General features: G+C 37.7%; 2 protein-coding genes across 4 annotated transcripts in view; one reads left to right on the top strand and one right to left on the bottom strand.

Moving 5' to 3' along the window:
• TPP2 (tripeptidyl peptidase 2) overlaps positions 1-16898 on the top strand; it is a 46450-nt gene extending 29552 nt beyond the window's left edge. For 2 of the 3 annotated variants that reach the window (XM_035318443.1, XM_035318433.1), the window contains 6 exons: positions 4468-4619; positions 4739-4835; positions 5760-5890; positions 7194-7401; positions 15228-15347; positions 15966-16898. In XM_035318443.1, the coding sequence (XP_035174334.1) occupies positions 4468-4619; positions 4739-4835; positions 5760-5890; positions 7194-7401; positions 15228-15347; positions 15966-16055 (798 nt within the window). In that variant the 3' untranslated portion in view covers positions 16056-16898. Of the gene's footprint in view, positions 1-4467; positions 4620-4738; positions 4836-5759; positions 5891-7193; positions 7402-13254; positions 13346-15227; positions 15348-15965 lie in introns of all 3 variants that reach the window. The other variant, XR_004748402.1, reaches the window with a different exon arrangement.
• Positions 16848-24387, bottom strand: METTL21C (methyltransferase like 21C). The gene is made up of 5 exons (XM_035318526.1): positions 24154-24387; positions 20634-20794; positions 19571-19713; positions 17914-18031; positions 16848-17653 (listed from the first exon to the last, which is right to left on the bottom strand). The coding sequence occupies exons 2-5, from the start codon at positions 20782-20784 to the stop codon at positions 17259-17261; spliced, it is 807 nt and encodes a 268-aa protein (XP_035174417.1). The 5' UTR covers positions 20785-20794; positions 24154-24387; the 3' UTR covers positions 16848-17258.
• Between the last annotated feature and the right edge of the window lie 1539 nt (positions 24388-25926).

Here is a 25926-nt window from a genome sequence, read left to right as displayed (position 1 = left end):
TGGAGCGAGGAGTGATTAACACAGCAGTGTTTAGTTTTGTTCTTTCTCATACTTTTACATTAGGTAGTACAATGTTTTCTCAGCAGACAAAACGCTGCTTGTCTTTTTTTATATAAAGATCTACTTTAACAATCTACCTTTTATAGAACTAGTGTTAGGGTGTTTTTTCTTGTTCTGTTCTTCTGAAGTTGTGAAGCTATTTGCATTCTTTTGTTTGCATGGTACTGTCTTGTGGAGTTCAGGATTCTTGTTAGAAATAAGGTGTGAGAACCATGAATGCCACAATTGATTGCAGTAATTTGTTGTTTTTTTGTTGTTGTTGTATTTTTTCTTGTTAAAAAATGTTTCTTTGAGCTGGAAAACTGAGCCTGTTAACTTAATCTGGTATTGGTGTTAACAGCTGTGAGGGAATGCGATTAGGCTTTACAAGAAGGATTTTAACGTGCATTGATGTACATTGCTGCAATTTTATTTTAATATGCATCTGAAAATTATGAAGATGAGTTTTGGAAAGGTGATTTAAAAACCCATGTGAACGCCTGGTTTCCAGTGGATAGGATATAAAGAATTCACTAAGTAGATCTGTAAAAAGGTGGTTAATCTCAAATTATAATTTAATTTCTTTAACAGACATTAAATAGATCCAGGAAGCTACATGTTCTGTTTTATTGTTTGTTTTTTTGCTTTTAGAGCAGAGATTTATGTTCAGATCTGAGTAGCGTACCCACCCAAGTCAAAATAAAAACTGTTCCTTTTCTGGATGCTTCCACCTATTATTTACAGGAGGCATCAGCATACGGGCAGTGAATACATAACAGCATGCAGTGTTTCAGTGCATTGATCCATGAGAGCTCTATGAATGAATAGGGTTTTTTTTTTCCAAGAATACAAGTCTGTGGGCTTCCGAGTTGACAAGTTTTGAGTGTTTCCCTGCCCTGTCACTACTAAGTGTATGTGCAGCACAGATATTTTTCCATGCTCAAAAACCTGTTTCTGTATTTCTTACGTGGCCTGGCCAGTCAAAAGGGTACATGTAGATTTTTATTTTATTTTTCAGGGATAAATCCAGGCCCTCTTGTAGGATTAGGAATGCTTATTGACAAATCTCATTAATTTATGCGTAGTCCTGTTCTGATACCAGTGACTATTCTGCAGAAATGGTTTTGATTTTGGGGTGTGGGGTGTGTTAGCTTGCCCCTAAGTGTATGATACCACCAAAAAGCCAGGGTGGGCATTTCTTGCAGTTGGAAAGTGCTTCTGTTTTGCATGAAAGCAGATGTTTTCCTTTGAACTGGTCCCCACTGAAATAGAGAGAACCCCCGTCTTGGCATGGGAAGCTGATTTACCACTGTAAGTGTGCTTGTTTTCTAATAGAGCAGCACGTGGTAAACAGCCATGTGGGGAAAAAGCAATGGTTGTGTACCTTACTTCTTTCACAGCCTAACTTCTGTCATGCAGTTACAATCTGATTCTTCCCTTGTCTCCAGCTTTTGTCCTGAACGTGGTCAGAATGGAAACAGAGAATTGACTTTTTCTGGTCTGTAGGAAGCAATTTTTTGTTACCTTACATAATGCAACTTTTGAACAACAATATCATAGGATCACAAAATTATTTGGGTCAGAAGGGACCTTTAAAGCCATCCAGTTCCATTCCCCCTGCCGTGGGCAGGGACACCTCCCACCAGACCAGGTTGCCCAAAGCCCCATCCAGCCTGGCTCTAAGCACTTCCAGGGATGGGGCATCCACAGCTTCTCTGGGCAACTTGTGCCAGGGCCTCACCATCCTCATAGGAAAAAATTTCTTCCTTATATCTAATCTAAACCTACCCTTTTAGTTTAAAGCCATTCTTCCTTGACCTATCACTACATTTCCTGACAAAGAGCCTCTCCCCTGCTTTTTTTAGGTCCTCTTTAAACACTGGAAAGCCGCTGTAAGGTCTCCCTGGATCCTTCTCTTCTCCAGGCTGAACAACCCCAGTTCCCTCAGCCTCTCTTCCTAGGAGAGATGCTCCAGCCCTTTGATCATCTTTGTGGCCCTCCTCTGGACTCATGCTATACTTCCATGTCCTACTTGTGCTGGGGGCCCCAGAGCTAAATGCAGTGCTCCAGGTGGGGTCTCAGGAGTGCAGAGCAGAGGGGCAGAATCTCCTCCCTTGCACTGCTGGCTAAGGGACAGAGCTTGTACAACTTTCTCCCTACTTTGCCATCCTTTCCTGTATAGTTATAGATAAATGGCAGTGGAAGCCTAATATCTGAAGTCAAATGTAAGAAGAAGTATGTTAGATGACTTCTTTCAGCATTAGATGTTATTCCTGTCTAACCAGGAGGCCTTCAAAAATACAGTGAAATGAATGTATCTGATCAAATTTTGTGTCAACCTGGCTGGTGACTTTAAGGAACTTCATCAATTTTCAGTTAAACAAGAATACCGCCGTGAAAATAAGTGATGTTATGCACACTGCTTGCATCTTAAAGTAGATAAAAATTCCTTACACACTTTCAGCTGTGTGTATGCAGACGACATATGCATGGTATTCATTAAAAGGAAAATGAGACCACCGATGCGTTTCTTCAGGGAGTTTTTTGCTATGCTTAGTTACTCACTGGAATGCTTTGAAATGCAAACAGCAGTATTTTTAGGGCTTTTGCACATGAAGTACCATATGTCAAAGCATCAGACAGAAGTCTAAATTTAAATCTTTAAATTTAATGGTTAATTATTAGTGTGGCTCTCTGGAGTACCTTGTAGATGTTCTGTGCATACAGTTTTTAGTTCTAGTTAAAAGGAAATTCTGAGACTTACCAAATTGTGCACGGAGCACAATGACCAAAGCATGTATCATGCATACTTCCAAAGTTGCCTTCAAGTAATCTTTCCAGAGTATAATATGCTTGCTCACTGCCGTTCTGTCTGGAGCTCATGTGAAGAGTTGCCTTCCTTCTCCTTAAGCTCTGATGAGCCTTTCTGTAAAGGCAAGGACAGTGTCTGGGATGTTCAGGTAACTCAGGGGCTGCAGAGTTTTCATATAGGCAAGGCTTGAGAATGGGCAGGCCATTTAGATACATGTTGCCAACTGCCATCAAAGAGAACTTTAAGGAAGGAAATCCTGAAATATTAGAAGAATATTTCTAGGAAGGCAGGTTTCTTTCTTAGGAAAACGTTAATCTCAGCATAGGATCTATCTTAAAAAAGACACTGTAAATTACTGATTCAGATTTTCTGACTGAACTAACTTCCAAACCTTTTTAAATGTCTATGTTTGCTTTAATGAAGTACATTGTTTCTACCTTTCTAATCACTTTAGCCCCTGTACCAATGGATCCTGACTTTTGTACCCTCTGCTACGTGCTTTTGCCTTCATGACATGTTTTGTCATGCACTGGCCTAGGTACTGCTGAGGTCATGTTTAGGTGTATTGCCTGGTCATGCACATCATACTTGAATTGTTTGTATGCAGGGTAGTTCCTGTGAAAACTACCCTTTAATGTGTACTAGTCGTCTAAACTAGGTTAAAAAAAAAAAAAAATATGTAAATGTTACTTTTGTGCTTTAGCTGTAATTACATATTAAGTAATTGGAAGGATTGTCTTGGGGGGGGAATACTGTCACTTGGTCTTACCAGGAGTTTTCAGTAAACCCTAGCAAGCTGCTGGTCTGTTTGGACTGTCATTCAGATAAAATTGAAGAAGTGTGGTGCTTAAGTCTATCTCAGGAAGTGGGCTTCAGAGCATGGTCTAAGTTCAATTAGGATTTTCATTTTAACAGCTGTAGCTGATTTTCATGTGATATTTATTAACTAGTGTAGCATGAGCTCAAACTATAGTGATATTTCATTGCTAGCATGTGGAGTTTTCAAAAATAAAATCTTGCTGTTGTCTGCTTAGTATGAGCACAGTGACAGGTGAAACTGGAAAGAAAGTCTGTAGCATCAAACTGGGAAACAGTTGACTGTGGATGCACCAGCTATTCAGCAGGCACAACAGGGAAGAAATACTCTCTCAGAAGGAATAAATTTGTGTATCCTATGGTTCGTGTTTATGTTACTGCAGTATTTTTAGAATACAGTGACCTTAATTTGTTTGTTTATTACCCCATTTGTAGGACAGAATCTCTGACTCCTTTGCCTTTTAACCAAACTATTTGCTTTCTTTAAAAACAAAAAATTAAACTTCCAATTCCCTAACTTATATTATGTAAAATTATCTGAATACAAAAATGTCAAATTTGTTCGGTATTAAGCTTTATTTGTCTTATACCAAGTGTGCTGTTCTGATACTTACATCCTCATATTGTTTTTTTAAAGTTAAAGCAGTTTCTGAATTCTTAGTGACATAAACCTTTGCTCTCGGAATCCTTACTCACTGTATGTTTACCTCAGAGTAGTTCCTTGCTATGATTTAGCTTTTCTATCACATCGGAAAGCATGCTATATCCTTCTCAGTATGTGCCTCTTTTTCCACCTCCAGGATGTCCTTACAGTTCATTATCATCTGATACCATCACCATCAAAGAGTAAAAATGGCAGCAAAGAAAAAGAAAGAGAACAGGAAAAAGAAAAAGATGTAAAAGAAGAATTTGCTGAAGCTTTACGAGATCTAAAAATACAATGGATGACCAAGTATGTCTGCTGTCATTACTACACAACCTTGAAGCAGCTATACAAAGAAACTGTACATTTAATTCTAGGATAAAAACTCCAGAATCTGTACTTTCATGCTCTGTACTTCTCTCTTCTAGGCTGGATACCCCTGACATGTACAATGAGTTGAAAGAAGCCTTTCCTAATCATCTTCCTCTGTATGTTGCAAGACTTCATCAGCTGGATTCTGAAAAGGTTATTTAACATTACCAGTCTTTGTTTGTCTCACTGCATCTGTTTTGCCTAAACAACTGAATCTTTCTTCCCACGTGTTTGGTCTTGAAGTGACTGCTGTAGCTGTACTTAGTATAATAAAGCAGAAATTTCTAATTAGACTGGCAGTAATATAATAAACTACCTCCCTAACGTGAATTCCTTAACCCTGCAGTAGAATGAAAGCCTTCGTAAAGTATGTTTGCTTATCAGTTCAACATATGAAAAACATACAAACATGAGAAAGTAGCTTCTTTACTGCTTCAGGCTACAACAGTATTAATCTGAACAGTGGTACCTGAGACAAGCACACTTCCCGTTGTGCTCCTTCACTGAATTGGTAATTTCCCGAAGAAGAATCGCCCAGACAACTGGGAACAGTAACCCTTCGAAACAGCACAGTTGTTAAGTCCATCCTATGTCACTGTTGCCAAACATGAGAACCATGAACTATTAAACAAAAATCTACATATATCTTCTGTTCATCTGGAAGATAAACAGCTTCATCTGTATGTCAGTAGTTTTTAGTCAGATTTTTTTTTCTGTTTATTTGATTCTGATTTTGCATTTCTTTCTGAAATGAATAACTGCTACCATTATTTATTAAGAGGATTAATTTGTACTGGAAGGGCTTTTTCTTCCTGTAAAAACTACGTCTTGCATATAAGTACCTCGTATTTTACAATCTATTTTCAGTAAAATGTTGTACATGTGTGTGAAATCTTGATAATGCAGACTTCTCATCAGGAGTTTCTGCATGAAAAGTTGGGAAAAAAAAAAGTAGAAAAGTTCATATTGAATCACTTCATGTTATTTCTGTGTGCCTTTGCAATTATCCTAGTGGTAGTAAAATCAATCTAGTAGTATGATTTCATATTGCTAAATACATTTTTATCCTTCATTTAGGAACGTATGAAAAGACTGGATGAAATTGTTGAAGCTGCAAATACTGTCATCTCTCATATTGATCAGACAGCATTAGCAGTTTATTTTGCCATGAAGACTGATCCCAGACCTGATGCAACTACTATAAAAAAGTACCTACCCAGTAAATAATTTTCTTGCATCCTATTTTTCTAATCTGTGTACCTTGTCTTTGCTGTTAAGAATTTGAATGACTATAACATTACTAAATGACTTGAGTTTGGTTTTTTTAGGCACAGGTAGTTTCAAGTTTGCTTGCAAGAAGTTTTCATTCTTTATTATATTTCAAGAATGCAGGAACACTGAAGCCTGCAAATTTTTGCTTTGAAATGTTAAATAAACAAAGGTGCTTTCAGGATGTAAATAAGACCAAAAAAATTGGATAGTAAGTTTGTATAAAGTTAAATCTCAAATCAAGAGGGAATACTAGGACCTCGCTGTGGAGGTGTGTGTTTGGAATGCTAGCTGCCTTTTCATAGTACCTTGCAACCTTTCGGCTGTGGATTAGAGGGCAAAATTGACAGCAGTTTTAGAAATAACTACTTGCCAAAGATTTCATTTGTGAAAGGCATGGTGACCACGCTTGTGCTTATGAGTATTTTGGGGAATTTTTAGTTTAGTTTTGGATATGTTCTTCTGAATTACCGGTATACATCCGTAGGAAGACAGTAATTGGAACATGACACTGTAGTCTGGAGAATAACTGGTGGATTTTGTAGTGCGTATTGAGGTGTTGTTTTAGTCACAAATACAAGAGCAACAGATTTGAAGATAAGTCCCTTAAAGGAGGAGGTGCACATTTGTTTGTTATTTTAGATAAAATACAGATTTCAGTTGTAAAATGGGTCTATCTGTTCTAACTTTCCTGAATATTTGCATATAATTCTAGAGTTGCTGATACAAAAATGAAGTTATGCCATAATACATTTCATTCTAAACATTTCTCGGGAGGTTGACCCATTAGATCATGTGGTTGAATCTAACTTCTGAAATTGAACACCAAATGCAGTGGTGCTTTAAATGCATGCAATTCCTTTGAAGTCAGCAGAATTGTATCTGCTTATGTTAGTGCTGGATTTGACTCCGTTTATAATGCCAAGAACTGTAAAGCTGTATTTCTAGATGCTGGCTTACTCAGTTTTCATATCCCAAGTTAGCCTTGCCTTAAGACACCAAAGATGTTTCAGACTTGAGAGAACAATTGAACTTGTGCAATGCAGATTATCTCTAATTTTTTTTTTCCAATTATTTTTATTGATGGTAAATAGCTTTATTTTTTTAATGGTCTGTGTGTTTATATTCATTTTGTGTGTGCTAACTGCTGATAACAGTTAAAGTCATTTAAAGTGATTCTATTCTTAATGATGTATCTGTGAAAAGTCCTTAATATTTTTTCTTGCTGTTTTTTTTTCCTAGTGAAATGGAAAAACAGAAGAGTACTTTAGTGGACGCACTTTGTCGAAAAGGAAGTGCACTGGCTGACCAGCTTCTTCATCTGCAGGCCCAAGATGGGGCTGCTTCCAGTGATACTGAAGGCAAAGATGAAGATCATGAGAGCTGCTCAGAAGCCTTGACAGAAACATTCTGGGAAACAACAAAATGGACTGATCTTTTTGACAGTAAGGTAAGAGAATAGAGCAGACTTTTGCTTTTGCATGTTGTATATTTAGATGATCTCTCCCAGAATTATGCACCACCTTTGTGGCACAACCTCATAAATTCCTCTCTTCTACTTTTTTCATGCTGTCCCCATAAGTTGTGCTTCCTTAATGACCTTTTTCCACAGAGGTTTTGTGAAGCCTATTAGAACCGTGCTAAGAGATGTCTCTCCACGTGTTAATGTAGAAGTTAAGGGAAGGGTGTAGAATGGTACCAGAGTTCCATGAAAAAAGGTGCTTGTTCTATTGAATTGCTTCTTTCTGTACCTTTCAGGCAATAGTTTTGGTTAACCTCTGAACTGTTCTAGCTGTATGCAAGTGTGCAGCATCCCTACTCTGTTTTCTGCATTCTGTAGCCTCTTCTGCACTATGGACGAGAAGTTTTGTGTTTTGCTGTTAGTAATGTCTGTAGAGGTAAACGAAGAAACCCTGTAAAATGATTACACTTAAATTGATTAACACAAAATTCCCTGTTATTTCAAGGTTCCTAATCCTGAGACTTAAGTGTGCCTGCTTCATTCAAAACAGCTATTCCAAAAGAAAAATCCCCTGAGGCATTATAGTGGCATTATAGTTGTACAGTTTTTAATTTACTGAGTTGGTTTTGTGTGTTTAATGGTTGAGTTATTCTGTATTATTTAATTAGTTACTGCGTGTAACTCTAAGTATGGCTGTGTTAGTGGAAGATGAAGTGACAAATGTATTTATTTATGTTTCATTTAAATTACCAAAGCACTTCAGATAGTTAAAAAAGAAAAAAAATTACTAAATTTCCTTGATAGTAAAGACTCTTCCTGGTTAAGAACTTGTGTTTGAACTGGAGGCCTGAACAAGAAGGTTGATGGTGTCTACCCTCACTTCTTTCAGTGTGTATATTCTTGTACACATACATCTTTTAAGCATTCATCTTCTAATTTTTGATCAATTATGGTATCCTTTGTTAGCAGATTTTATGATTTAATCATGTTGTGTGTGGCATGATTTTCCTGCTGCCTATCTTTAAATGCAATATTGTGTTCCAGTATAGTGAAACCTGTCCTACTTTCATCTTTTGGTTGTAAACATGATGGGAATATTTTCAGTGGAAAAACTGTCAGTATAGCCATCCTGTTGGAAGCTGATCAAGAAAATTATTTTGGTCTGGAATGAGTAATTCTGGCTTGAATTGGACAGATTAGGTATTTGAATCTCTCTCTTGGGTTCATGTCTAAGTGCATGTTCAGGTGTTGCTCTGAAAATGGATGCTTCTTTATGATTAAATTAAAACTAAAAGGCCAACTTTTTTTTAACCTTGTAGTAGCATTTCATATATAAATTACTTCTGTCATATTATGCCATGTGTGTTTGCTTTTTCCTCTTGGTATTACCAGTCAAATTGAAATCTAAACTGACTGGGGATACTTCTAGTGCAGAAATATTCTAGAGTACTCAGGGTATTTTGAACCTGGTGGCTTCTGAATGTGGAGAAAATGAGTCTATCATGCTACTCCTAATGACGCAGGAGCTACGTTGTATGCTCTTCTGCAGCCTGTCTTGCACCCATACGTAGCCTCACTTACTCTACCCATCTGGCCCATTTACAGTTTGTCTTCTATCGTCTCACACTGCTCAACAAATTGCCCTGTATCAACACAGTTGTGATTACTAGTGTGAGTAGTATTATGAGGGCCACAGAGATGATTAGGGGACTGGAGTTTCTGCAGTGCTTTCTTTGTGCTTTCTGTGATCTATAAGCCTGCGTGTTGGTCAGTAATTATGCAGTGATAGTTTTGCTATCAATCTAATCTTTCAAAAGACCATGTGATACGGTCTCTCCTGTGGTAATCAGTAATTCAGTAATTCTAACCTAAGCAGTAGCTACAGATAAACAAAAGTCTGAAGGGAAAGAAATACATGCTGCTGTGTAGTAAAGTGTTCGTGTGATTATTGGAACTGAGACTTAATCTTTCACACTTTTACTTTCATATTTTCTCTTTCTGGAAACTCTGAAAAGGATGAGGAGTGAAAATAGTGTGAAAATACTTAGGTCTTAGTGGGATTGAGAACCTTGCTTTGAAAGAAGGTAATAGTGTGCTGTAATAATTTTCCCTACCAACAGATTTGGAAGAAATGACTAAGGCTGGAGTCAGGGAAGTTATTTTCAATAAAGAAAAGGTTTTTCTTTCTCTTTTATTGTGTTTTAGAAATTCAATGCTTGCTGCTTATCATATTCTTTCACTTCCATTGCTAACAGGTGTCGTGTTCATCTAGTGGTTTTCTTGAGATGTAGCTGTAGTTAGCAGTTATGCAGTTCAAACCAGATGTTTCAGCTGTTAGCAGTGTGGTTTCCAGCCAGTGAAGGAGTGTTGTTTATGTAGTCATTCAAAAACATAAGCGTATGATGAGTATCCAATTATGCTTTTTTAAGAATCACTATTAATGTCCAAGACTACAGAATTGTATTATGGTATGGCTTGACACAAAAAAGCATATGGGGGAAAAAACTCAATTATATTCCCTCTATCTTTTGTTTTAAACTCTGAGAATAGCAAAACCTGTGTGTCATGAGCTGTTGCTTTTCTTCAAAAAATGAATTCAACACTTCATAGTTCCTCCATTCTACCCACTTCTGCCAGACTGCATCTGATGTTCAAGCTGTCTTGTCAGTATTCATTTATTTTTATCATGACTGACAAGTTTCAAAAGTGGGGTTATACTTAAAACTTTCTCAGCCTTCTGCTGGAACAAACATAAGTGTCTTCAGTCACACAGACAGACCAATAGAATGCTTTAAATGTCTCCAGTGGCATTTGGTCTTCCTCCTTTGTAACTTTTTATCTACATAGAATAAGCAGTCTTGTAAGCTCAGTGTTGCATGCAATATTCTGCTTTACTTCTGGAGTATTTTGCTATTTTAAAAACAAATTAAGCTGCTTAGTGCAAATAAGTTTATTTTGAAGACTGGTAGTGGAAAATTTGAAGCTTTGAAAACTTAAGAGGAACCTTACTGTTCATGTAGCTTGCATCCTTTGAGGAGGGGAGTTTAAGAACAGTGTTGAGGACTTAATTTTGTCAAGTAATATTTAAGGCTTCAAAACACTTTCTAAGATGGTTAGAATACTTACCAGGTATTGTTGCTTGAGTAAGGGCAATAGCATCCATTCTGTTGATGAAGATCTTCAGTCCAGCTGACCTGTGCTTGGCAATACTTACCTTAATATTAACCAAGAAAATGATTGTAATAGTTTTTCTGTAGTGATACTCTGGGCAGATGTAGGCAGGAGTGATTAAAAAAAGTGTTGTGGCTTGGCTGTATTGCCTAGCCTTGGATAACTGCCTTGCCTTTTGATGAACTGAAGTTTGCAAGAAGGAAAGGTAAAGTTTGAAGTAATGATGTAGGATCAGGAATAGGTCTTGTATAAATGCTCTTCAAATGGAGGAGTCCCCAAAAGGCAGCCAAGTTATTCTAATGTATGAGGTTGGAACTGAAAATGTGAAGCTCTTTACTGTAAATGAACATGGCTTTGGGTCATTGATGATCAGAAGACAGAACAACTGGGTGAGAACAAATAGAAAAGAAGCACTAGAGTTACTGCAGCGCTGATTCAAGTGTTTGAATGGCTTTAGATAGAAATACTGCATTGAGAGAAACATGGTGCTTTTACTTCAAAGCATCACTTAAGTCAGAGTTCATCCAGATGAAAATAATTACAAAGCTAAGTAAATTTCTGAAAACCAAAAGAGAACGTTTTCTTTTATGTTGTTTCTAAAGGTGAGTTGAGAATGTCATCACACACAGATGTTTCTGCTCACCCTCTAGTAAATCAAGTGCTACTAATCATTTCACCTTTCTTCTGCTATTGAAGCATGTATTACCACAGGGCATTAAGTTCCTTTAATTTCCTATTTTTCCATTGAAGTGTCACGTTTGTCATCATTATAGCAAGTAAGTAAGGAAGCTGCTGCTGACTCTTGATAGTAAGTACATTGTTCACACTTTCAGCTATCCTAGTTAGATCACTTGTCTCTGAAGCTTAATTTTAAATGACACAGGAAAGAAAATACTTAAGTACTCTGTGCACAAAAGCATTTCAAATACACACTACTTGAAGCATATTGATTCAGCCAGTATCTGTTTGATTATGCTACGCATTTATGATATTGCTTTAGGTGTTTTTAGTATTAGAATATAAATTCTGCAATTTTTCTTCTACACAGAACATAATTTCAAAATTTGTTGGCCCAAATCCCCAGTTTTAACTGCTACAGGAGAGTAGTAGGATTTGCCTGTTTGTTACTGGGACTGACTCATGTATTGAATTTAATGCCTGTTAACCTTTAAATTAGATGTTTGGGGATAAGGAAAAAGTCATGTTTAAAAATAAGTAAATAAATAAAATACCCATACCTTTCCATCCTGCCTTTTAAACATCTTTAGCCTGGAGTGTTTTTCATATTACTGTCAGGTGCAGCTGTCTCTTCCAACTGATCATGCTAAGTCACTGTCAAAAGCTTGTTGCTGTATACTCAATTTCCATGAACTCCCTTCCCTCTCTACAAAATGAGTCAATTTTTGTATGAATATTGCTTTTATTTGTAATGAGCCATTTGATAGAGCAGAGGGTCAGCAAAGGTAGCCAAGAAACCTTAGTTTATTGCCACAGATGTATATGAACCTGAAGAAACTTAATCGCTGGTAATAAGCATGACAACTTCAATACTCTTACAAGCTGTTGTGTTGTGTGTTATGTATAGGTTATATTGTGTAACCTAGCATTGTAATTATTTGTAAATATAGGTACATTTTAATGAACAGTTCAAATAACGAAGTAACTGATTATATAAGTCTATTTTCCTTTTCCTATGTATTGGTATGAAGGTACAGATGGTTTTATTAGGTAGTTTAGTATTGATGAACTTAAAAGATACTGTTTTCTAAAGAGCATTTTCAGGCTTTAAAATACTTCAGCCCTGCAGGTGTCTTGAGATCGCTTCAGAACTTTATTATCCAAAATACACATCTCTATGTAACCATCAGCAACTTAGGCAAGTAATGAGGAGCTCAGTATCCAACTACTTTTGCAGGTGGGGCATTTGGTATGCTTATTACAGACCACTAGCTTGGGGAATGTAGTATTTAAGTGAGTCCCCCAAATCCATTATTCTAGAAGTGCACATTGTTGTTGTTTTTTTTATTATTTTTACCCTTTGTTTATAGCTCTTTGGCCAATTTCTGGTCCGTGTCCCTTGTTCTAGAAAAGCTGGCCTTATATTTACTGAAATTATGAAATAATACCAAATACTGAGAATTCATTCCTACTCTTTCATGTAGCAACTACTTTTGTATATTATAAATTTATTCGCTGTTGTTATACGTGCTGATAGCAGCTGTATGTTGTATCTTAATAGCACTGCAGTTTACATTTTGCTTACACATATCAAGGAATCATAATCTCCCTTACTGTGGTACTATAAAGCTTGCAATATTTTAATGACAAGGCTTACCTTAACCAATACATGCACTAGTTATAAAGTTATTTTTACCTATTTTTTTCTTGTAAATCTGTACTGATTTTAAAGCATCTATTACGTTATTCTTAACTTCTGAAGTGCTAACAAACTTCTAGTAGTTTTGCTTAACTTGCTTACAGCTGACTTTTTTTTTTTTATCAAGCACTAAGAAATTATGATCTTTTATCAAAAGGTCTTGGAGCATTGTTTTAAACTTTTGGTCCAGCAGAAGTTTTTTTGTTTTTCGTGTAGAAATACCCGAACTTTTATTTGGCCAGAGCCAAGGGTGTTTCGTAAAATGCTTTGTTTTCTTGCCACAAAAACTCTAGGAAGCCCTGTTACGAAAGAAATGCTGTCAAGTGGCTTTCCTCCTGCCTTTATCACTGATGTTCAATAGCCATTCAAAACTTACAGGGTCAGGTAAGAGCTTTCTTAATAGAGCAGTGACATTATTTTTGGTTAGCCTCTAATATGTTATAATTGCTGAGAGCTCCAATGCATCTTTCACTTGATTTTGGTTTATTTGTTTGTTTCTGTTTTTGTTTTGTGGTTCTCTCATCTTTTCAGAAGGGATTTTCTTTCGTTGTTTAGTTTAACCAATTGAGTCTGCTAATGGATCCACTGAGCAGTTATTCAGAAGTGTTTGCTGATGTGTTTTGCTTTAGGAAAATATCCAAAATAATTGGATTGCGAACACAGCATGCAAAATACTTTTCCAATAGTGATATTTGGAAAATCTGTATGTGAATGGTGCTGTAAGCTCATTGTTGCATATATGTCTGTGCTTTAACTAGTAAGAATTGTATTTAAAAGCTGTTGCAGCTTAAGTGAATACTTAACAGAACAAAATAAGAAGACAGAAGAAGAACAAGCAACTCTGAGTGCTTGGCATATACTTCAGAGCTTGAAAATTACACCTTTTCTTTCATGATAATTAAGCGTGTTACTTCTTCTTCTAGTTCAGTCTTTTAAGCCCAGATCCCGCAAAGAATTGTGTGTGCAATTAACATTCAGTATAAGTGTTCTGGTAGCTAAAATTGGGAAGGGTCTTCAGTCCTTACAGGGTAGGGATGTCAGATTCCTTAACGTTTATATTGCTGGAAAACAAGTATTTTGTATTACAATACAAAAATGTACATATCTTTTTAAATCCTTGAAGTGTTTCTGGTAGCTTTTCAATTCTGTGCTTTAAGTATACGTCGTTGGGAAAATGTGACTTTTATTGGAGGAGTCTGAGAGGAAAGGGAAAACTATTGTACGAAGTGAGGGGAAATGAATAGTAAACTCTTAATACCAGATTTCATAAAAACTTTGCTAACAACACTAATACTATATTCTCCAACTTCGGTGCTGTCACTATTTGAGGAAAAAAATAATAAAATCTACTTACTCTGAGTGTCCCAAAGGAAATATACGAAGCTGTGCTTAATTTAGCACTAATTCTTAGTGTTGTAAGTGGTGAAGTAGTATGAACTATCTGGCAACACTGTGAACACCTTGTTTGAGTGGTCAGAACCTGATTTATTTCACATTAACTCTGAAGTAGACACATTCATTTGTATGTGCTGGTTATACCATTGACAGGTAATGTAAACCCTCTTTGAAGTTTGTATCAAGAGGAAACGTTCTTATAATCTGTTCTTAATATAGAAACGTTCTTATAATCTGTTCTTAATATAGTGTCAATATTGAGGAGTTGACCAAAATCTGAGGCTTGTCGTCATGCTTACCTGTCTTCATTGCTTGTTTATAACTGTGCATACCTGTGTGTGTGTGTGTATGTATATATATGTGTATTTATATATACACACATATATACTCATACATATATACATACGTATATCATTAAGTATATATGTTCATACTTGTTTCTGCAGTAAGTTCATTTCCTAGGAATCAAAACTCTCAATTGGGTCTTTGTTTCTGTGGGTCAAAGATACACCTGACTGGTTCTTGATTATTATTTTTAATTATTTTATACCGTACAGTTGCCTCTAGCAAATGAAAGTCCAAAGAAGCTAGAAATGTGGTGAATAAAAAAATTGAATAATGAAATCTGTATTGCATAAGATATTCTAAAGTTGGATGTGTTCAGGAAGTCAGAATAGTCTCTAGGAAGTTTTTGTTTATAACTACTACTGGGAATCATCTGTTTTCCTGCAAAGAAAAATGCAAACTATTCTGTGCCTATGTTTTACTTTAAGTCACTTCTGCTGTCTGAGCAAAATCTGCTGTTTTTTTGCTAAGCCTTGTAGGATTCAAATATTAAAATACCTAAATCGTGTTTGTTTTCACATTTTAGGTTTTAACTTTTGCCTATAAGCATGCATTGGTAAACAAAATGTATGGCAGAGGTCTCAAGTTTGCAACAAAACTTGCAGAAGAAAAGCCAACGAAAGACAACTTGAAGAACTGCATTCAGGTAAGGTTTATCTAGTAAAATAATGGGCCATCTTAATACTGAGTAAATATTTAAAAGTCAGAGAGCTGTAATCCCTTTTGTTTTTACACTGTATAACTCGCCAAGCTTTTAACACTTCAGCTTCATTCAGATTTTTGTGGTTTGGCCCAATTTTTTGGTTCCTTTTAGAATATCTCATTTGTGAGTAACTATCACTTTTAGCAGATTTACCTTCTGGAACTTACTGTGGGACGTAAAAAATGTTGAGATAACTTAGCAAAAAAAGTATGTATATTTAACTCCTATTATGTTGCTTTTTAACCACTGCTGTTGTCAGTAATATTATGCACAAATAATGCTAGTAGAATATAGCTGAGTGCGTAAGTAAGAGGAGTTACAATAACTGCTACAAAATTTTGTCCTACAAAATACTTGTGCGTTAAATTGAAAGACTGTAGATCGTGTGGAATGGTTTTCTTTTTCCCCCTTCAGGGTTAAGTAATTCAAAAATCTCCAGGTCTCCAGTCTTATCTTTCTGATTGTAAATTTTTTAAGTAAGATGTTGATGTCAGTGTAGTGTTTGTTGGAAGGGTTTAAATAAATCCATCTCACTTTTTTTTAATGTTTGTTTTTCTTCAGCTAATGAAGTTACTTGGGTGGACTCATTGTGCAACTTTCACTGAAAACTGGCTTCCTGTCATGTATCCACCAGATTATTGTGTATTCTAGAAAAGTGACAATTGTAAACCTAAAGCGGTTCTATACGGGCAGGATATGAAAAGATAAGTTTGACTTTCTATTGGAACGCATGTTTTCATTGCTGAATGCTGATTATTAAATTGTGTGTATTTATCAGTAAAGGCACCTGGGTACAGCTTAATACCTGTTAACCTAACTCCAGTCATCAGGGAGTTTCCTTATTGTGCATCCCATTGCTGGCAATGGATGTGCCAGAACTGCCAACACGAAGGATTTGGAATTTGGAATCAGGCTGAAAAAGCTTACTGCATGCACGTTAGGTTCTTAACTGTTAATTTTAACTGCAAACCTGTAAAAGCTCTGTATTTTTTACAGTAAAATGAATTTTAATGTTTGATCTTAATTTCATTTCCAATTGTATGAAGGCCTTAAAGCTACTTCAGGAGTAGCTAAAAACTTATTTATTAGACTAAAGTAATGGGACATCATTACCTGTATTGTTTGCAAGAGTTTACATTTGTGGGTTTTTTGTTTGTTTTTTAAGAAAAATTCAACCTCTCAAACTGTTACAACATGTAACTAAGAATTGCTGATTCATAGGTGCTCTTGTAAATTTTCATTTTGGGGTGATTTCAGGCAAACTCAAAAATCCACGTGAAGCTGAGTATCAGGACAGGCTGATACGTGTATAAAAGTGCCAGACAGTTAAAATCTTAATCAGGTATTGTAAAGCTATACATATATGTTTAATAATGTTAAAAGTGTAAGACAACAGAATAAATGTGCAAGACTGAAAATCAAAAAACACCATGTGCATTCTGATACTTTAAAAGATTATTTTATAATTAATAAAAACAAATAATGAAGCTAAAAGTTGTATTGGTTTCTCCAAGAGTACATGAGTTGCTGAAACAGAAATTCACCATTCAAACTGCAGAAGTTCAGTGCAGCTGAGAAGATCAATGCTTTCTGCTAATGCCTTTCTACTAACTTACTACTACTAACATTGTTCTTTCAGTGGAGTGAAATTGGTCTGTTTGAACAAAATCATGTGTGTGAACCTAAGACAAATGACTATCATTGTCTTGCCCATTTTTTTTGTAACTCATAATGCAAAACTCAGATACAACTACAGCTTTACAGACATAAATGCACAGAGGGTGCACCGTAATTCTCTACACATTCCAAACTGCAAGGTGCTGACAATAAATCAAAATTGGTGATTGTTTTTCTTCAATTCTCTCTTACTGTGGCTTTAAGCAGCTTGACATTTGATTCTGGAAATTCTGCTAGGATGGTTGTATCAAGTATACTGCTAAGTTTTTCCAAAAACTCATAGTCTGTACTGAATCTGAATTTATTTGCCCATAGTAATACTGTCCCTGGCTGACAAAAATACACCATTGTTGCTAGCAGGGGATCCAGAGCTGTATGGTGGTATACAACATCACTTGCCAGTAGGAAATCATAATGGTAAGTTGATGAAGGGAAGTCTTCATTGAGGCCTTCTCCCCATACCAGTTTCCTCACTTCAGGTTTGTGGATATTCATATTTTGTATATTACTTGAAATATTAAATGAGAGATTTTCAAGAACTTCAGGCAAATCAGTTGCTGTGACATAAGCTCCTAAAGAAAATATTAATTTGATTTAATTCAAAGGTAGATAGTTGAACATATAGATAGATAACTTTATCTGTATAACTTCCCTCAGCATTAACTAAGGTAGTTACTTTATTTACAAAACAGTATTTGACAACGACATTCACTTTTTAAAAAGCGGTGCCAAACAGTCTTAATTTCAACTGTTGCTTCATTGCTTTAAACCGACAGGAGCAGATCTAGGTTACCTTTCATAAGAAATCCAAAGGAAATAGGAAGTTACTAACCTAAGATGCAGGCCACAATGGAAACTAAGCCTGTTCCAGCGCCAATTTCCAAAACTTGCTTGTCTTTGAGGTTGAATCGTTCTTGATTTGATTCCAGATATTGAGATAAAGCCAGTGCCTAAAATAACAGTATCACGTATCCGTTAAGCTGCACAACATTTGATTTTTTTTATGCTGTTTTTTATACAGTGGAAAACATCGAAGGCTGTAATATAAAGATAATATGGAAAGAAACATTGTGTCCTGTTCTTTATATTAATCCAATCAAACAGTTCCTTTTTAGTTTCAGATTTTGTGACGTATGGATTTGCTGCACACATCTGTACACTTCAGGATTCTTCTCACAGCTCAAGACAAGTAGAGTTCAGGTGTGAACTGTACACAGAACAGCAAATGAGGTTCAACAATATGCACAAAACCATGTTATGGTTTATAATACTGTTATATTTTACTATCTTAAAATAGATTAGGGCTTTGGCAGAGATTTTTGGAACTCTTTTGCAAAGGAATTGTTTAAAAAATATATATTATCCACTCAACACTTGTATTGATGATACTGTAAATTTCAAAGACAATTTACTGCTGCATAGGAGAAGAGAAATAGTGCTTAACAGGTGTCTGTAAAAAAAAATAAAAAATAAACTGCCAATTTATTTGCTAATCATAAATAATATAAACAGATGCCAAAGAAACTAACTTGCCCTTTTGCTTCTTTTCTTTGAAGTGATGTTACTGTTTCAGCTACTGTGCTTTTCATAATACAACACTGCCTGCCTGCTTTGGGAATGCTGACAACTAATGAATCACCAGGCCACTTTGTGCCACTCTTGGTTTTCTTGGAAAGTTTTACCATCCGCATTCTGACACCTGATTAATTTGAGAATTGATGCTCTGACATAACCAAAATAAGCTACTGTTTCACTTATCCATATGCTTCTTTTTTATTTCGAAATTCTGACATTTTTTTTGTGAGCTTTTTCAATAAATGCCGATCTGGAAAATTCCAAAATCCTAATTTTCATGTCTCCATCAGTTAACCCTCTGTTCCCATTAAATAACACGTTTCTGAGTCTGCATAAAATTCTGTTTTTCAGAGCAGGGAGAGCAAAAACTGGAGCACACCCATTTGCAAGTATGGTTATCTATATTGCAAAGGAGTTTTCCAGACTGTTCTTTAAAAGAAACATATTTGTTTTAAACTCCTTTATTTAATCTCTCACAATTTTCTTCCTTATTTTCCTTTTTGTAATGGTGATTGTTTGCATATCAGCAGTGAGTGACTGGAAACATGGAAGAAGCTTGAACACTTCTATCCATCTGTTTCCAAACATTTTTTTTTTAATATCTGCATCCAGTTAACAAATAGAAAGATTTGTGTTGGTTTTTGTTTTTGTTTTTGTTTTTTTTCTCCCTTTCCACTTAAAGGTGCACACTTTAAACAGAATTTACCATTTGTTCATTTACATGCCACAGTTGCTTTGGTCCAAACGATATTTAAATCAGCCATAAGGCAAAGCTTTCTGCTGAAGTCACAGCTTGGTTCTGCACAAGGAAGCCTCTGCTGTCATCTAAAGAAACTTCCTTAAGATTTGTATGCCATTGTCATGACTGACTTTTCTGTCATGTCAACCTTCTGGATGCTGTGTGGAATACTTACCCCGGGCCATACCACTGCTCCAAAGTGTTCTATGGATTCCTGGATGACAATCTGGTGCCCTGCGTAAGTGTAGTGCTCTTTGTCAAAGTAGTGGGAAACTCTAGGAACCCAGTTCTGCAGTATTTGAAGAATTACTGGTGAATCTATGAGAGAGAAGATGAAATTTGTATTTTGTATGCATGTGTTTTTATGCAGCAGATATGAACACCAAATTTTTGCCTTTTTTTTTTTTTGTCTTTTTATACTAATACCCTTAATTAACTTGATAGGCCTGCTAGAGGAAGAGGATGACCAACAGAGATCTAGAACGCTAAGCTTCTTTTAACAAAAAGTAAAACATTTCCACTTTAGGTTTTACACCTTACATTGAAGAAATTGCAGCATTTTTTAGTGGCTATAATTTTTTAACCATATGTCCACAAAAGAAGGGGTGCGAGATACACTTTTAAAGTATGAAATATATGATACTGTTCAGTAAACGTCAGTACTACAGTTGTGTTAGCATGTCTCATCAGAGCATGTAGGCTAGTAAGGTGGATTTTCAGGAGAGCTCAGCTTAACTGCTCCACCTGCTCTCATCAAAAACAAGGACACTGTTCTCAATGACTGTGCTGCTGTTGGAAGCCTATTAGCAGGATGCGCTTAGATGATACAAATTTAACTTTGGCTGCAAATAAAGTTTGCTTTGGCTTGCATGGATTTTAATCAGTGGCAGCCTGGAATCCATGGTAGGTGTTCAAGCAGATTAGCCAGTGTTGAAATTTTGTAATACTGCAGCTTCAATAGTGCCAGCCCAATTAACGCACGTTACAATCATCTCTCTGATGTTAATTGAGAAGTAATACTTAGATTTCTAAATAAAATCCAGGGACCTTTTAAAATACATTTCTTAATTATGAGATAGAGTACTTCTTTCTAGATTTGGTGTGATAACAGGGGGAAGTGGAAAAATAGACTTCAAAATGGAAAGTGACGATAACACGTACTATTTCAGGACTAAGGAAAATAAACCTATGAGATCCTAGCATGCCATAGTAGTAGCAGTATTTAAAGTGGATTAAACCTGAGTTGGATTCTGTTGCTGATGATTCACAAGTGGAGCTGCAAGTGCAGTTCTCAGAGTCATACTGCTCTTCACAGGCTTCTTGCTCTGTTTGGCAGTCCATTACTGTTTGTATTTTGTTGGGGAGCGGTGGCTGCTGTGCGGAGATCATGGCACAAGAGCTGAAATAGAGAGGGGAGGGAAAAGCTTGAGGGCACTCCGTATACTATAGAAGGGAGAAGAAAGTGAGAAGTTTAGGTGGTTTTTTGTTCTGTTTTGTTTTTATGGCACAATTAGGGGCAGAGCACCATGATGAGAGGTGGCATCCCCATCGGGAGGAGATTTCTGTAAGCACTTTCTGGTAATGCCGTCAGAGTTTTCATTTTGTCATACAAACAACAATTTATCATAATGTCACTAAATTTATACCACTAATCAGTCTGAACAGTGAGCTCCTTGCACACTGAGCTCTTTGGTGTTCATACAGGTTGAAGCAACAGCTGAAAAAGGTGCACTGCCTTTCAGTGTGCAAGACTTTTTTTCAGTGTCATTTCCTATGCCTCAGGACTCGGCATTCCTGTGATAAAACTGGTTAATTTGCTGCAGCCAGTGCTCTCGGTTTTGCCTCCGTGTTACCTTTGCCTTGCTGCCTTCACCTGCAGAACAGCTAATTGAATTGCCTTGAGATGCAGTGAACTGCAGAGTGCACAGATTGCAGTCAGGACATAATTGCAGTGAAAAGATTGGAAGAGTGAGCTGCTTCAGAGAACAGCACGTGTGCCACGTGGCTCTGCATCTCCAGTGGACGTGGGCAGCACCCAGCATTGTAAGGAACTGCTTGATACCAGCTAGTGAGTGGGAGCGGGGATGGATCTGAATCTGCCTGCGGAGAAACAAAACTGCTGATGAAAACGTTTTGCTTAATGTGAGTTTTAATCAGTGACACACATACATATACATAAATGAAACTGGATCTTGATTTCCTCTGGCCAGAGGCTGTACAAATTCACCCTTCCCATGTATCGTGATGGTTGGAGCGTGCTGAGTTTTTATCCATGCCTGGCCTTTGCCCAGTCTCGAGAAGGCATGATTGCACGATCGCTCCACCACATGTCCTGCAGACAGGGTTGTGTAATTTGGGTTGCATCACACCACAGGAGGCTCCTCTGGATATCTTGTCCAGAAGGGGGAGAGGTTTGGCAGGGTCCCGGAGGCTCAGCAGTGCCTGCAGGTAGTTTTTTAAGGGGCAGAGTGACTGCTGACTTGTGTGGGTACTTTATTTGCACACATGATACTGACACCATTGCAGTTTTACTGATACCTGATATATTCCTTATTGCTACTCTGTTTATTCACAAGGACAAGATTCGTGTTCTCACTCCTGTAGCACTGCATTTGCTCAAAAGTTGTGACAGTGATTCTGTACTGTTTAAAAAAGCAGAATGCTTTAAAGCAACTTGATTTTTTACAGATATATGGGGGGGGGAGAGGGGGTTGTTTTTTGTTTGTTTGTTTGTTTCCCTCAGAGGGCTTCTAGCTAGCTAGCAACAAGTTCTGGCTGCACATCTTTTGTATATAATTCAAGATGTGTTGGAGGTAGGCAGAATGGAGACTGAAGATAATGCTGCAGCTACAGCATTCCCTGGCATTTGAGTGCATGCATCAATGTGTTTGTATTTTTTTCTTCCCACTTTTGATAATGTGCCTCCTTAGAAAACATCACTGGTTTCTGTGCAGTCTCACTTTTCAAAAGTAAACTGCCTGTTCTCAGTAATGCATTTTTTTTTTGGTATCTGGAGCTAGAATAAAATCTGATCGTGTTTTAATGTTAAAGAAAATTTCTGGGAAACTATATTAATGCTTATGTAGTTGGCAAGGTACAAAATAAAAATAGAAGCATCTGTAATAACTGGTGATTGCTGTGGCCAGGAGAAAAACTAACTTGAAGACAGTCTTCTGAATATTTCACACAAACACTGATGAGCCTGGAATGGTCCTTAAGTTCTTAGAGGACAATTCTGGGCGAAAAGGATTATTCACTCTGCGTCTATACATCACTTACCACAATGGGCTTTGTTTTATGGCTGGACTTCTAGATGTTATAGTATTTACATCTTTTCATAGGTGTAGCTTTTGGAAATAGAAAGTTACTCTTTTATACAGCCTGCTGCCATAACTATTAATGACACATTTCATGAACTGAAGTAAAAATTTGTTATTTTCTTTTTAGCTACAAACTCTGTGTAGTCTGGATTAGTGTCTTGGGCTTAGTGATGAGCAGCTCTGTGTTATTATTTTAAATGACAAACTACCTGAAGACAACTCAGTGTTGCGTAAGCTCATTGCACATAGGTGATGTCTACATCATTACACGCCCTGTGTGTAAGATGGTCAAGTTGCTGCTGTGTGACAAACTGACATTTCGTACTATTCTGACAATTTTCTGATCCATATTTCACTGAAAATGATACATCTTACAAAATAATAATAATAATAATGCTAAGCAAAATCTATCCCCTTAGAAACTGTTGGCACTCTCTGATTAACAGCCAATTTCCTTGCAAAGTAATTCTGAAGGGAAATCATCTAAGCTTTTAGTTTCCAAGGTATTTAAACTAGTAGTGGCTTCATACATGGACTTTAACTGTCATGAACAGAATGGCTTACAAAATCACATTTGGTTTCTTCAGAACGTGAGGAAGAGAACAATTGACAAAATTATGTCTATTTATCAATGTTACATAAAATTAACAAGGTAGTAAAATACTAAAGGGTGAGCTGAACAATGAATATAAACCTTACAGTTATAGCTTATCCCTTATACGAATAAACTTCCTGCCTCTTAACCTTCATTGCTTGGAAAGAGCTTTATAAATCTGACTACATGGAGGACAAAAGGAAGAAAAAGAAGGTTACTGAGCAATACCGTGTCACTTCAGCTGTGAACACAGCATGGCTGAAACATTTATTTCTTTCACAAAGTTATACAGCACTGTCCATTTTAGTCTGAATTATTTGGCAAAAGCCACTTCCATCTGCTCAAATGGGAAGTGCAGTTGCACTGCGTTCGTTGTGAGTTAGGGCTTAGCATGCCGTGCACAAACATCAGTGTTTCCTTGGGTTCATGCAATATCCTCATGTTCTCATGCACTGGATAATATATATGTGTATATACACACACATATATGTAGTGTCACACATATATAACAAATATAGTGTCTCACACATATATATAACATATATATAGTGTGTTTGCATATATATATATATATATATATAAATGCTAGGAAATAAATATCAGTGCTAGGAACATCATTATAAACCTGTACCATAGGTGAGCCCACAAGGTAAATGCATCCAAGTACTGAAAAACAGCACTGAATGTCAGTCCTGATTAAATTGCAGCAATGGGGTGTGCCTGAGTGTGTTGGCTCGCCCAGCTCACTGCAGTCGAGGAGTACAGCGAGCCGTGTTCCCCGTGTTAGTCAGCAGGAAAAAAAACACGCTGCGGACAGGGTTAGTTGGCCAGCGGCACGGTTACCTGCTGCGATGGAGAGCGACGAAGGTTCCTGCGGGAGGATGCCCGCTCCAGAGGTTTTTATAGGGGCATGCACCTGGAAGGGATTGCCCTGTGCCAGCCGGGGGGATGGCGGGCTATTTACAGCAACACTACCAGGCACTTACTGCCTCATACTAAACTCTTTTCCAGCTGCAGCATGAAATGCTCCTGGACTTTGCGCTCTGAAGCTGTCCAGCCTCGGGAATGAAACCTCAGCCTCCTCCGACCTCTTGCTCCATGTTTCCAGTCTGCTCCTCATGCTGGCGTTATGATCCGCAGTCCTGACCCAAGTGAGCTGCTGAACATGGGCAAAGTAGTGTGGTAGTAGCAGTGGCTGCTTGGCGGTAGCCCAAGCACGGCGAAAAGTTCACGGGGCTGTGAGGCTGCTCCTGCCAGGGGCTCTGTGTTTCCATGTGGTCTGCGTAAGCCAAACGTGTATTCCTTTATATGCTTCAAGAATGGGAAGGTTATGTGCATTTACCGCTCCGCTGCGCTTCTGCCCTCCCCTCTTCTTGGAACAGAGTTACTAGGAAGAAATGGAATTGGAGTAGAAAAGTTTGTGGAGAGCTGCGGAACTCGCGAGGCTGGAAGACAGCCCCTGGATGAATGACTGAGGGTGGGCAGTACGAATGAGAGAGGCGGGTGGCAAAGCAAACTGAGCTCAGCATGCAAGGATTTGCATCTTCGGGTGAACAGCTGGTAAATTTGGGTAAAGTTCTCCTCGGGAGTGACCCAGAATGAGCCTTTCCCCGCTTGGGCCTGTGCATTTCCCACCTCAGCCACGGGATGTCTCCAGCAGTCACACCAAGTGTGTGGAACACTTCGATGTTCACTCCGATGCTCCCTGGTCCTTTTTCTCAGAAATCTAATATTTGAAATGTTATTTTTTGTTTTGATCCCTGAGACCGAGCATTAACTTTATTAGACTAACTCTGTGAGGTACTGAGTCTATTTAACTGCTGTGTCTGTTCTTCGAGCGTCTCACGCAGCCCCCTGACTTTACAAGCCATGGAAAAAAGTGGTCCTGAGCTAGGAACTGGAAGGAAACTGGAAGGAAAAAGGCAAGTACGTCACTGTCAGAGTGACCAACACCCCTTCTGTGGTGCTACAAGTACAACATAATGCATAGGGACAGGCTCAAACTCGGTGTCGATAAGAAAAGAGATCTTAGTGGCACTGGAGACTTCTATATAAACTATCCTTCCAAAGTGTATCAGCAATCAAAAGGTAAAGGGACTTCTGGGTTTTTATAAGGAGGGAAAAAAATAAAATTAAAAAAAAAAAAAAAATGTGTGCCCCTGTAGGAATTCAGGGTCTCCCTCACTTTGAGGATTTGCTGGAGGGGCTTGGAGGCCAGCTGAATGACTGAAGAACAAGGGACCCCCAGCTCTAGAGCAGATTCTCCTCACCTTTATTGCTGTAGGCATCTGCTGAGCTTCTCTGGATGTGGAGAGCATGTTTGCATTCTCCAAATCGCAGGGGCATCTTAGCTGCTGTCAGCAGCTAGCTAAATGTTTGCGGCGTGGTGCTGACAGGGCCGGTGCTGTTTGCTGAAGGGCAGCCGACTGGAAGGTGGCGTTAGTTCAGGTTAGCATCTCTGGTGGGCTGCTGCTCCCACCCCTGTGGCTGCGGGACGAAGCCCCAGCCCGAAGTCACCAGCACCCAGAGGTAGTGGTGGCCTTCCCCACCCACAGCAGCCAGCGGAGCAGAGCAGTGCAGGTGGGAGTCCTCAAACCAAACGCAGCGTTTTCATTA

The sequence above is a fragment of the Oxyura jamaicensis genome, chromosome 1 (assembly GCF_011077185.1).
Source record: "Oxyura jamaicensis isolate SHBP4307 breed ruddy duck chromosome 1, BPBGC_Ojam_1.0, whole genome shotgun sequence".
Classification (NCBI taxonomy): Eukaryota; Metazoa; Chordata; class Aves; order Anseriformes; family Anatidae; genus Oxyura; species Oxyura jamaicensis.
The sequence above is the reverse complement of the archived record's forward strand: the minus strand, read 5'-3'. Positions and strand labels throughout refer to the sequence as shown.